At 35.1% G+C, this 12,445-nt stretch overlaps 1 protein-coding gene across 3 annotated transcripts in view; it reads left to right on the top strand.

Moving 5' to 3' along the window:
- Positions 1-12,445, top strand: part of UHRF2 (ubiquitin like with PHD and ring finger domains 2) — a 75,171-nt gene that overhangs the window by 28,463 nt on the left and 34,263 nt on the right. For all 3 annotated transcript variants that reach the window (XR_004476492.2, XM_004279120.3, XM_033404416.2), the window contains exon 4: positions 5,014-5,232. Coding sequence is in view for 2 of the 3 variants with exons in the window: in XM_004279120.3 (XP_004279168.1) it covers positions 5,014-5,232 (219 nt within the window). In the remaining variant the exon portion in view is untranslated. The remainder of the gene's footprint in view (positions 1-5,013; positions 5,233-12,445) is intronic.

The following is a 12,445-nucleotide window of genomic DNA, read 5'->3' as shown; positions in this document are numbered from 1 at the left end:
AAGTGACAGTTTGTTCAGTTTTCCCACAGTCTGAACTTTACTGATTACATTTCTGTAGTGGTATTTAACATGTTCCTCTGTTACTGTTAGTTTCCTGAAAGTTTATACAGTCTTCCCTTGGTATCCATGGGGGATTGGTTCCAGGACCTCCACGCATACCAAAATCCATGGACGCTCAAGTCCCTTATATAAAATGGCATATTTGCATATAACCTATGCATATCCTCTTGTATACTTTAAATCATGTCAGATTACTTATAATACCTAATACAATGTAAATGCTATATAAATAGTTGCTTGAGCTTGGCAAATTGAACTGCCTTTTGGAACTTTCTGGAATTTTTTTCTGAATATTTTCAGTCAGTGGTTGGTTGACTCTGGATGCAGAACCCATGAGTATGGAGGGACGACTGTACTTAGAGGCTTGATTGTTTTAAATTTCATTATTTGTTAAAACTAGTTTAGAGATGGTATTTATTTACCTATTACATGGCATTGGGAGGCACATAATACCTGCTTCTTTCTTTTTTTGTTGTAAGATTTGGGTGTTGTCTGCCTGATACATCCATTGTGAAATTTGCTGCCAGCTTTTGCTAGTTTTAGTAACCATTAATCTTTACCTACAGCCACTATTTTATGAAATGTAGTAAAAATAGTGATACCTCATTCTCTCCTTCATTTATTAGCTATAATTTTTTCATAAGGAGCATTCCTCAACAAGCAGTTGGTTATATACAAAAGGTAGGATAAACTATTGATTCTTGAACTTTTTCAGTGTTCAGAATGAATAAATTCCCTAGCATCCTCCAGAGGTTGGTCAGTGAGATTTTTACTAAGTCTCATTATGAACTAATGGATTTTAATACTTGTTTTACTCTAACTCAGTTCTTTTTGGTGCCCAGATTGTCTCGTCTCTGGCCTGTGGAGGCTCCTTCAGGTTGAACCTGACATAATGAGGGTTTCTTTGCATTCAGGTACAATAGGAAGTCCCAAGCTCTTCTATTTCCTGCCCAGGCCTGGATTCAGCCATTTCTTTAAGGAGCCCTAGTTCTTTTTGTAAGAGCGTATAGTCAGCTGTTCATTGATACTTGTTTTGATCATGTTTCTAGGTCATAACATTGGAAACAGCTAGGAAATGTTTGTATTGATATTTCCAATTAATTTTAGAGTTGAGGGATTATCATTTAATATCCTTAATCTCTTATTTTTTCTCTTACCTTGAAAATCACGGTTTCTATTAATGTCACCACTGACTTGTTTTATTCTACTCATATGATGGTTTCAGACTAACAGTACCAATATTGCAAACAATATGATTAGTGAAAAGTTGGTATGTTTTTTACTTTGTCCTTAGTAAATGGATATAACCCCACTAATAATGTATAGTTAGTGTATTTTCAAGTCATTTGTAATGGTATTTTTCAGTAGTTAAGCCACTTTTTTAATTTTGCTTTTGGTTTTTAGGGATTTCTCACATTTTGTAAATTCTGTTTTTATAATCAAGTGAAACATTAAACGATCCTATAGGTAAAACTTCAAAACAAGTACATTAAGAAAAAGTGTCCATCTTGGTTCCTTCTATCCTGTTTCTTACCTCTTTTTGTAGTAACTAAATGAGTTTTTGTTTATCCTTCTGTCTCAAAATTATGTATGTGTGATTATTTGTATACTCACAAATACATACTACACACATATATGTACATGTACAAGTACATATTTCCACACACACTCATTACGTAGAAAGCACACATAAATGCTGTTTGCATCTTGGTCTCTTTTTTAGTTAATGTCTCTCCATAGCAGATGTCATATTCCTTTTTACAGGAGAATAATATTCCATTATATAATTGTATCATATAGTAAGTAGTTTCCTATTATGGACATTTGATTATTTCTAGTCTTGCTGTTACAGATAGTGCAGCTATAAATAGCCTTGTGTATGTGTCTTTTCCTGGGGTTTTATGTCACTTAACGTTTGGGATACATTCCTAGAAGTGGAATTCCTGGATCAAAAGGTAAATATATAGGCAATTTTGCTGTGTATTGCCAAATTCCCCTCTACAAGGAGACAGTACCACTTTGTATTCCTATCAGCAATGTAAGAATGCCTGTTTTCCCACAGCCTATGAACAAATTGTTATCAGGTGTCACAAAATGTTTTAAGCAGACCTGTGTTTTAGAATCTTTGGCAAAAGTATAATGAAGTCTAAGGTGTAATCCTAAAGACAGGGAGTTGTGTTAGCCTTGACAGTAGTCTCAGAGAAATGCAGGCCTTCACTAAGGGTACAGTTCCATTAAATAAGTGTTAACAGTATATAGCATAAGGAGGACTTAGTAACTGGATGGAGGAATTGGGGATAACTCCAGTTTCTGGGAGTATGAAAATTTAGAGAATATTGAGCATCAGCAGATTATGGGATGGGGGAATTTCTTGAATTTGAGGTGCTCCTGAGGCATACGTGTTAGAGATGTAGTTGGATATGTGAATCTGAAGAGAGAATTTTGGGTTAGAACAGAGCTTCTGAGTCATCACTCTATGTGATGTTAAGATATGTGTAGATGAAGATGCCCAAGAAAAGAATAATAGTGATATTTGAGTCTGGGCGTGTTCTTGACTTTGGTAAAAGTAGTTTTGGGGTCCCTTCTATATCTTTTTATACAGCAACTGACATCATCTCTGGGTAGCATTAGAAAAAGTATACTTCACTTTCATGACTTTTACACACTTACTGTATACATAAAGATGATGTATTCGTATGTTCTAATTCTTTAATTCTGAAATCATACTTAGTTTCAGGGCAAACAGCTTAAATTCCTTTGCTCTGATGTAGGCAATGTTTTATTTTAACTCATCTCCAATAAACATGATTTTTAAAGTTTGTTACAAATATTTCCATTCATGGTATCTAATTTTGGCAATCACAGGTAAATGGAGAGCTTTTTACCAGTGAAATACGCTTTTTTACTGTGTTAATCATACAGGGATATATGATAATGTCATGATGTAAAAATCACAATACAGCTGAGAAAAGGATCTCATCTAAAAGAATAGTTTTCTATCCTTTATGGCCTTAAGAATATTTAGTCAGGAAACAAATTCACAACTTTAGATTTAGAAAAGCCCTAAAATACCTAGTTACAAGTCTTCTCCATTTTAGTTCTCAGAACAGCCATATGAGGTAGTTACCATTAGGTACGTTTTACACATGAGAGGTAGTCATATGTAAACTAAACACATGTAAAACAGCGAAGTTTAGTAACTTTCCCAAGGATACACGGTAGTAGGAAGCTAAAATGGAATTTAAACCCAGGCAGGTTGAAAATAGAACATATTTTGAGTGAAGAGACCAGTATGATAAAGGATTCAAAACCTTATGTAAGTTGAAGGAAATTCACTTGAAATGTTTTATACTTAGAAGATAGAGGAGGGCAGGGTGACAGACTTAGACTGTCAAGGATTAGGTCTTTCGTGGAGAGAGTATATAGATTTCTTCATGGCACTTAAGCTATGGAACTCATTCTGTGTTTATCTTTGATCCAGTATCAAGTATATTTTCTTTCCTATGTCAGAGCTATGTGAAGACAGAATGGTTTTTCTTAGGGTTAAAGCTGGCCTCTCATCACTTACCATCCGAGCAGAGGTTGCATGGTTATTTGGGAGGCTTGTGGTAAAGGGGAATTATAGTACTGAGAGGGTAAATGGACCAGACCGTTTCTGAGGCCGCTTGCTAATCCTGAGAATTTTCTTTCCCCAATTAACTAAAAGTTGAAGAAACTTGATTAAAATTCTACCCAGGGTTAATATCCATTTATTATAAATGAGTTAGATATACTGTGAGGGTCCTAGGCCTGTATAGTACTTGTTTGATTTGGAAGAGCCAAGGCTAGCTGCTAGAGCTGCTTCCAACTTCAGGCCCACTTTAATTTTGAGTAGGCCACTCAGTTGATTAAAGGTTAATGGTTTCTTCCCTTAGTTTTCTACATTGTTAATGCTGTCACAGAACCGTACGATATTTAACTATTCTTGTGTTTCTGCAGCACAGTAGCTTATCAAACTTGAGTATGCTTGAGAATTTCTGAGAAGATTTGTGAAAATAGATCACTGGGCCTCACTCCCGGCGTTTCTGAGTCAGATCAGAAGTGGAGCCTAAGAGTCTGCATTTATAGCATGTTCACAGATGGAACCACCGGTTTGAGAACCACTGCTATAGTAGTTTGGCCTTTCCCAGTAGATTGAGTTTTCCAAGAGCAGGAACCAGATATTACTCATTTCTTTTAGCAAGTAATACATAAAGGCAACAGATCTTAATTTTATAGAAACCATTGTGGACTGTTACATTGCTGTTTTGGGACTATGGATACCAGATGTTAGGCCAAAAAGTGAGGAACCTTGTAAAGCTTTAAGTTTGGGTCAGGTTTAGGTTTGTTAAGTTTACATTTAGAAATTCAAGTAAGATCAAGATTCTGCTAGATTTCTTTCACATGGTTCTACTTTCTGATACATACAAAATTCCAGGATTTTTTGCTCTTGTTTTTTCATTTTGCCATTACTAGGCAGCTAGCTACATGTAAGAACTGAAATCTTATCTTTCTCTTTCTGGAAAAATGGAGGCCATTGAAAATGTACTAGGTTTATGTTCTTATTATGCGTAAAGCAAATTGCAGAACTTGATGAACTGGTTCCAAGTTCAGGAGGAGGTCAGCATCTAGTCTTATTAAAGTAATTTTTAAACATGGGTTAAGAAAATGTGGAAAAGAAGAACTTGGGTTTTTTACTTACCCTACTCTTTATTCCCTATCACCACCACCATCCCTAAGCTAGCAAAGAATGACTTACTAAGATTTTAGCAAGACTCGTTTATTCTGGCAGTTAAAATCAGGAATAAATATCATTTACTTTAAGTGCCATTAAGAATAATATGATTAGGTTTTTATACATGTTGCATATAATTTTAGTCTTCCTTGGTGATAATCATAAGCAGTGTTCTGTGATTCTTTTTTCTCTATTCTCAGATATCCGGAAAGTGGTACTGTAGAAATAAATGTCAAGGATCTTCGACCACGAGCTAGAACCACTTTGAAATGGAATGAACTAAATGTCGGTGATGTGGTCATGGTTAATTACAATGTAGAAAGTCCTAGTAATAGAGGATTTTGGTTTGATGCAGAAATTACCACACTGAAGACGATCTCAAGGACCAAAAAGGAACTTCGTGTGACTGTTTTCTTGGGGTAAGATTCTCTTCACTGATGCTATTTAATTACTGAATTGAGTGTAATTTTTAGGTATTAAGCACACGTTCTTTAGTAAAAAGAAAAAAAAAAGATGGAATCTATGAAAGATGGAAATTTCCATAGAAGAAAACTTAATAAATTCTTGAGAATTTTTTATTAAGAATGGCCCTTAAATCTCCATTGCTACTTTAAGGCTGGAGGTATTATTTGAAAGCACCTTGGAAATAATTGAATATCTTATTAGAGAAATTCTTGCCTACCCCACAGGATTCTCCTAGGTTAAACCAATAATATACAAAAGCATTTCAATAGCTATGGTTGCTATGAGGATCTATGTTGATACAACACCAGTGAATGTCTACCTAGGCAGCTGTCTGCTGGACTTGCAAGGTAGCAAAAATTTTCTTTTATAGTAATTTAAGAACTTAAAACAAGCTTAATGAAGACAATTCAAAATGTAAAATGTCACCCAAGATTTCACATTACTCAGATATTTCCATTGTTAATTCTTTAAGAAATACTTTTAGATGTTTCCTTCAGGTGATAAAGTACTATGCCTTGTTTCAAAGCTACCTTTTTACACTTGGGGAAATAGTAAACATCGTTTTGTGTTCAGTTCTTCTGAATGAAGTGTATTGGATAAATAGTCACTAATTTACTTTTTTAAAAAGCCTGTTAAAAGTATTTCCAGTTCTTATTACAATGTTTAAGTAAGCAACTTTGTGTATATGTTTTTGTGCATTTCTTTTCTTTAGAATGAATTATTAGAAGTACATTTGTTGTGTTGCGCATTGGGGATACTAGAAAGACCCTGACAGTTTTCTTTTACTTAAGGGAAGCAGCCAAACTAACATTCTTGTCAAGTTCTGGTTAACTGATTATATATATTATGTATTATATATATAATGGACATATATTATCATATCTGTTATAACATGGAGGTGACAAATCTAAGATCAAGCATCTGCTTATGATTAATAATATAAAGCAGGGGTTGGTAAACTATGTCCCACTGGCTACCTGTTTTATGAAAATAAAGTTTTGTTGGAACACAGTGATCCCCATTTATGTATTGGCCATGGCTGGTTTTTTGTGTGTGTGCTCAACAGCATTGTTGAGTGGTTGCACATGAGGCTTACAGAATCTTGAACTACTTACTCTCTGACCCTTCATGGGAAAAGTTTGCTGACTCCTAAGATAAAGAAAAAGAATATTGTGAGCTTATCTTTTAGAAAACAGTTTCAGAAATTTGTACAAACACAAGTGTGATTCTATTGCCAGGCTAAGGACGTAACAATTAACAGAGTTCTAAGCAACTTGAAATTCTGATATGGATACATATCATGAAGGAAAGGAGAAAGCATCTACATAAATTAGTTATCTAGGGACTCTTATAATGTTCTTGAGTGTAGGAAGTGGAAAGAAGCATGTTTACACAATGGGAAGAGATAACAGTACTCATAACATTGAGCTAAAAAAGCTTGCTATTTAAAACATGTTTTCCTGAGTAATTATGAGATACAGTTAGAATGGAGCATTCTGGCTTTAGGGACTAGAACTAAGATTGAGTGGAAATAATCGATAGGCAAATATTGGCTCATGAGAAAACGATTATATGATGGCTATCCCAAAGTAAAACACACTGTCCTATAAAGGATTATGTTTGCTGTCATTTAGGTTTTTACTAGACATGTTAGGGATACAAGAGTCAAAAAGGAGTCACTGTGGCTTGTGGATGGGAATTTTTTTTCATTGTTAGAAATCTCTTCCCTTCACTGGAAAGAATGGATAAATAACCAGAGGGAAAGTATAAATATATTCTGCTGTTGATAGTTTGGGGCTGTTACAAGCAGTGCTGCCATGACATTATACCTCTCTCCTGGTGCTTATGTGCGTTAGTTTCTGTAGGATGTGTCTTGTCTAGAAGTAGAATTGCTGGCTTGTAGAAGTTGTGCATCTTTAACTTTAATAGATAGGACCAAATATTTAAGTGGTTGTACCAGATTGCACTTCCACAGTAGTATGAGAGTTCCCATTGCTCTGCATTCTTAACCACACTTACTTTTGTCAGGCTTGAGTTTTTGCTAGTCAGGTGGGTATATAATAGTATTCCATTGTGGCTTTGATTTACATTTCCCTGACTATTAATGAGATTGAGAACCGTTATGTTTATTGGCAATTTGGATATATCTTGTAAGGATCCTGTTTCAAATATTGGTGTGTGTTGTTGTAGCTAATTAGGTAGTCTGTCTCATTGATTTTTAGGAGTTCTAGAGAACTCCTAAAGTAGAGTAGAGACTTGACCATTTCAGTTACATGTGGAGAAAATGTCTACTCCAATTCTGTGGCTTATCTTTTTTCCCTATGTTTGAGTAGTAGTCGTAATTTTAAGGGGTTGAATTTCTCAAAAATTTTCCCTAATGCTTATACTTTTTGTGTCTTGCTTTAAGAAACCTACTGGGGGTTGGTCAGGGTTGGGGATAGGTGAGGGTGGTCAAAAGGTACAAACTTCCAGTTATATGATATATAAGTTCAAGGGATGTAATATACAGCATGGCAACTATAGTTAACAATACTGTACTGTATATTCGAAAGCTGCTTAGAGAGTAGATCTTTAAAGTTTTCATCACAAGGGAAAAAATACTGTAAATGTGAGGTGATGGATGTTAACTAAACTTTTTGTGGTAATCATTGTCAATATATACACATATCAAATCATTATGTTGTATACCTTGAACTTATACAATGGTATGTCAATTATATCTCAATAAAACATAGAGTGGGGTGGAGGGGAGAAACTTTACTCAGAAAACATAAAGATATTCTCCATTATTACCTTATAAAAGCTTAATATTTACCTGTTTTAGATCTTTAATCCACTTGAAGTAGGTCTTTTTGTACAGCGTGAGGTAAGGGTTAGACTTAATACATATGAATAATCATTTTTCCTGGTATCATTCATTAAAAAACCCATTTTCCCCTCATTGATCTTCAATATCACCTCATCACATATCTTTTTTTGTGTGTGTGTGTGTGTGGTATGCGGACCTCTCACTATTGTGGCCTCTCCCATTGCGGAGCACAGGCTCCGGACGCGCAGGCCCAGCAGCCATGGCTCACGGGCCCAGCCGCTCCGCGGCATGTGGGAACTTCCCAGACCGGGGCACAAACCCTTGTCCCCTGCATCGGCAGGTGGACTCTCAACCACTGTGCCTCCAGGGAAGCCCCACATATCTTTATATTTGATGCATCCATCTGGTCTCTCTTCTGTATCATTGGTCTGTTTTGAGTGTCCTTATATAAGTTCCATGCTTTCATAATATGACAGAGCAGGTCTTCTACCTTGTGCTTCAATAGTTCTTCTCTGTTCTTAGCTCTGTGTAATTTCATTCGCGTTTTCCAGTCATTTTGGTAATTTCTACATAAAAACCATTGGGAATTTGATAGGTACTCCATTAAATGTAATCCATGGGTGTGATTTCTCTCCATTTACTTAGGTCTTTATTATGATTTTGTCATGTTTTTATTAGGTGGAACCATATGAAATGTTTTTATAGATTCAAAATATTTGAATGTTGGCCATTATATGGTTCAGCCTGATATAATTCTCTCCAGAGGTCTGATCTTATGTGTCTGTTATCCTTATTTAACCTCAGATACCACTTGTTATTATAAATCCTTTTTAAATTTCATTTTTCTCTTTGTTACTGGTATATAAGTAACCTTTGATTTTGGATCCATTAGCCTTACTAGAGTTAATAATTTTAATTCACATGTAGATTGTTTCAGGATTTTTATAATTGTAATCTGTGAATTATGACATTTTTGTGTTGTAGTTTTCCTTTGATTGCTAACTTTTGTCTTCATTCACCAGTTGCCTGTTAGTACATTGCTGAAAGGAGGTGGTGAGAGCAGGCATCTTTTTTTTCTCCTGATATCTCTTTGAAAGTTTTACCAATAATTATAATGTTTGACGGGTATTTTGTAGGTATGCTTTCCTGGATTTGGTTTGACAATATTTTGTATAGGATTTTTGCATTTAGGTTAATGAGTGAAATTTGTGTATTAACTTTCCTATCTTAGCTATCCTTTCCAAATTACGTTGGTTTTATAAAATTATCGTGTGCTGTAATATTTTTCTATTTTATGGTAGAGTTTTGTGTCCTTTGCTTGAATGTTAAAACTTCTCAGTAAAGTCCTTTGGGGCTGAGTTTTCTTTGTGAGAAGGTTTTTTGATTTCTGTAATGATTATAGAACTATTCAGATTTCTATTCTTGAAATAGGATTTAATTTTCTAGGAACCTATTTTAATTTTAGTTTATTGTCATAAGTTTGGATAGCCTCATCTTTAACCTGTATAGTCTTTGTTAATGTTGTTCCCTTTTTCATTCCTGAGTTTAGTTTGTGATTTAATCTCACCAAAGGTTTATCAATTTTACTATACATTTACAAAGAACTAACCTTCATCTTTGATACTCTCTATTGTATTGAAAGTGCAATGGAAGAAGCAAATAGAGGACATGATTTTTAATCTGCCTCCGAGATTTGATAAGGGAACTGGGAGTTAAAGTTCATGCTTGTTCCTAATTTTTAGTTTGTGAGTAGCAAAAAGTGAATATGCTTAAAATGTCTAATTCTAGTTAACAAATTCTTTTTGATTAACAACCTTGTGTTAGTTTCAGGTGTACAGCAAAGTGATTCAGTTATACATATACAAGTATCTATTCTCTTTCAAATTCTTTTCCCATTTAGGTTATTGCAGATTATTGAGCAGAGTGCCCTGTGCTATATAGTAGGTCCTTGCTGGTTATCTGTTTTAAATATAGCAGCATGTACATGTCAATCCCAAACTCCCAATCTATCCCTCCCTCCACCCTTCCCCCCTAGGAAGTTCATTCTCTAAGTCTGTGAGTCTATTTCTGTTTTGTAAATAAGTTCATTTGTATCATTTTTTTTTAGATTCCACATATAAGTGATATCATTTGATATTTGTGTTATACTTCACTTAGTATGATAATCTCCAGGTCCATCCATGTTACTGCAAATGGCATTATTTCATTCTTTTTAATGGCTGAGTAATATTCCATTGTATATATGTACCACATCTTCTTTATCCACTCCTCTGTCAATGGACATTTAGATTGCTTCCATGTTTTGGCTATTGTAAACAGCACTGTAATGAACATTGGGGTGCATGTATCCTTTTGGACCATGGTTTTCTCCAGATATGTGTCCAGGAGTGGGATTGCTGGATCATATGGTAGCTCTATTTTCAGTTTTTTAAGGAACCTCCATACTGTTCTCCATAGTGGCTGTACCAATTTACATTCCCACCAGCAGTGTAGGGTGCTCCACACCCTCTCCAGCATTTATTGTTTGTAAAGTTTTTGATGTTGGCCATTCTGACTGGTATGAGGTGATACCTCATTATAGTTTTGATTTGCATTTCTCTAATAAGTAGCAATATTGAGCATCTTTTCATGTGCCTCTTGGCCATCTGTATGTCTTTGGAGAAATGTCTGTTCAGTTCCTCTGCCCATTTTTTGATTGGGTTGTTTGTTTTTTGATATTGAGCTGCATGAGCTGTTTGTAAATTTTGTAGAGTAATCCCTTGGCCGTCAAATTATTTGCAAATATTTTCTCCCATTCTGGGAGTTGTCTTTTCATTTTGTTTATGGTTTCTTGGCTATGCAAAAGCTTTTGAGTTTAGTTAGGTCCCATTTGTTTATTTTTGCTTTTATTTCCATTACTCTAGGAGACAGATTAAAAAAGATCTTGCTGCAATTTATGACAAAGAGTGTTCTGCCTATGTTTTCCTCGAGTTTTATAGTATCTGGTCTTACACTTAGGTCTTTAATCCATTTTGCGTTTATTTTTGTGTATGGTGTTAAAGAATGTTCTAATTTCATGTTTTTACATGCAGCTGACCAGTTTTCCCAGCACCATTTACTGAAGAGACTGTCTTTTCTCCATTGTATGTTCTTGCCCCCTTTGTCATAGATTAATTGACCGTAGGTGCATGGGTTTGTTTCTGGGCTTTCTATCCTGTTCCATTGTTCTATATTTCTGTTTTTGTGCCAATACCATTACTGTTTTGTTGACTATAGCTTTGCAGTATAGTCTGAAGTCAGGGAGCCTGATTCCTCCAGCTCCATTTTTCTTTCTCAAGTTTGCTTTGGCTATTTGGGGTTTTTTGTATCTCCATACAAATTTAAAATTTTTTTTGTTCTAGTTCTGTGGAAATGCCATTGGTAATTTGATAGAGATTGCATTGAATCTGTAGATTGCCTTGGGTAGTATAGTCATTTTGACAATATTGATTCTTCCAATCCAAGAACATGATATATCTCTCCATCTGTTTGTCATCTTCTATTTCTTTCATCAGCATCGTACAGTTTTCGGAGTACAGGTCTTTTGCCTCCTTAGATAGGTTTATTCCTAGGTATTTTATTCTTTTTGATGCGATGGTAAATGGGATAGTTTCTTGAATTTCTCTTTCTGATCTTTTGTTGTTAGTGTATAGAAATGCAACAGATGTCTGTATATTAATTTTGTAGCCTGCAACTTTACCAAATTCATTGATTAGCTCTAGTCGTTTTCTGGTAGCACCTTTAGGATTTTCTGTGTATGGTATCATGTCATCTGCAGACAGTGACAGTTTTACTTCTTTTCCAATTTGGATTCCTTTTATTTTCTTTTATTTTCTGATTGTCGTGGCTAGGACTTCCAGAACTATGTTGAATAAAAGTGGTGAAAGTGGACATCCTTGTCTCATTCCTGATCTTAGAGGAAATGCTTTCAGCTTTTCACCGAGTACTATGTTAGCTGTAGGTTTGTCATAAATGGGCTTTATTGTGTTGAGGTATATTCCCTCTATGCCCACTTTCTGGAGAGTTTTTATCATAAATGTGTGTTGGATTTTGTCAAAAGCTTTTTCTGCATCTGTTGAGATGATCATATGGTTTTTATTCAATTTGTTGATGTGGTGTATCACATTGATTGATTTGCAGATACTGAAAAATCCTTGCATCCTTGGGATAAATCCCACTTGATCATGGCGTATACTAGACATTTACAAAAAAACTAACGTTCGGCTTTGATCCTCTCTATTGTATTGAAGGTACAAAGGAAGAAACAGAGGACATGATTTGTAATCTGCCTTGGAGATTTGATAAGGGAACTTGGAGTTAAAGTTCATGCTTGTATCTAA

Source organism: Orcinus orca, chromosome 6, assembly GCF_937001465.1.
Source record: "Orcinus orca chromosome 6, mOrcOrc1.1, whole genome shotgun sequence".
Classification (NCBI taxonomy): Eukaryota; Metazoa; Chordata; class Mammalia; order Artiodactyla; family Delphinidae; genus Orcinus; species Orcinus orca.
This window is presented reverse-complemented; position numbering and strand designations above follow the sequence as displayed.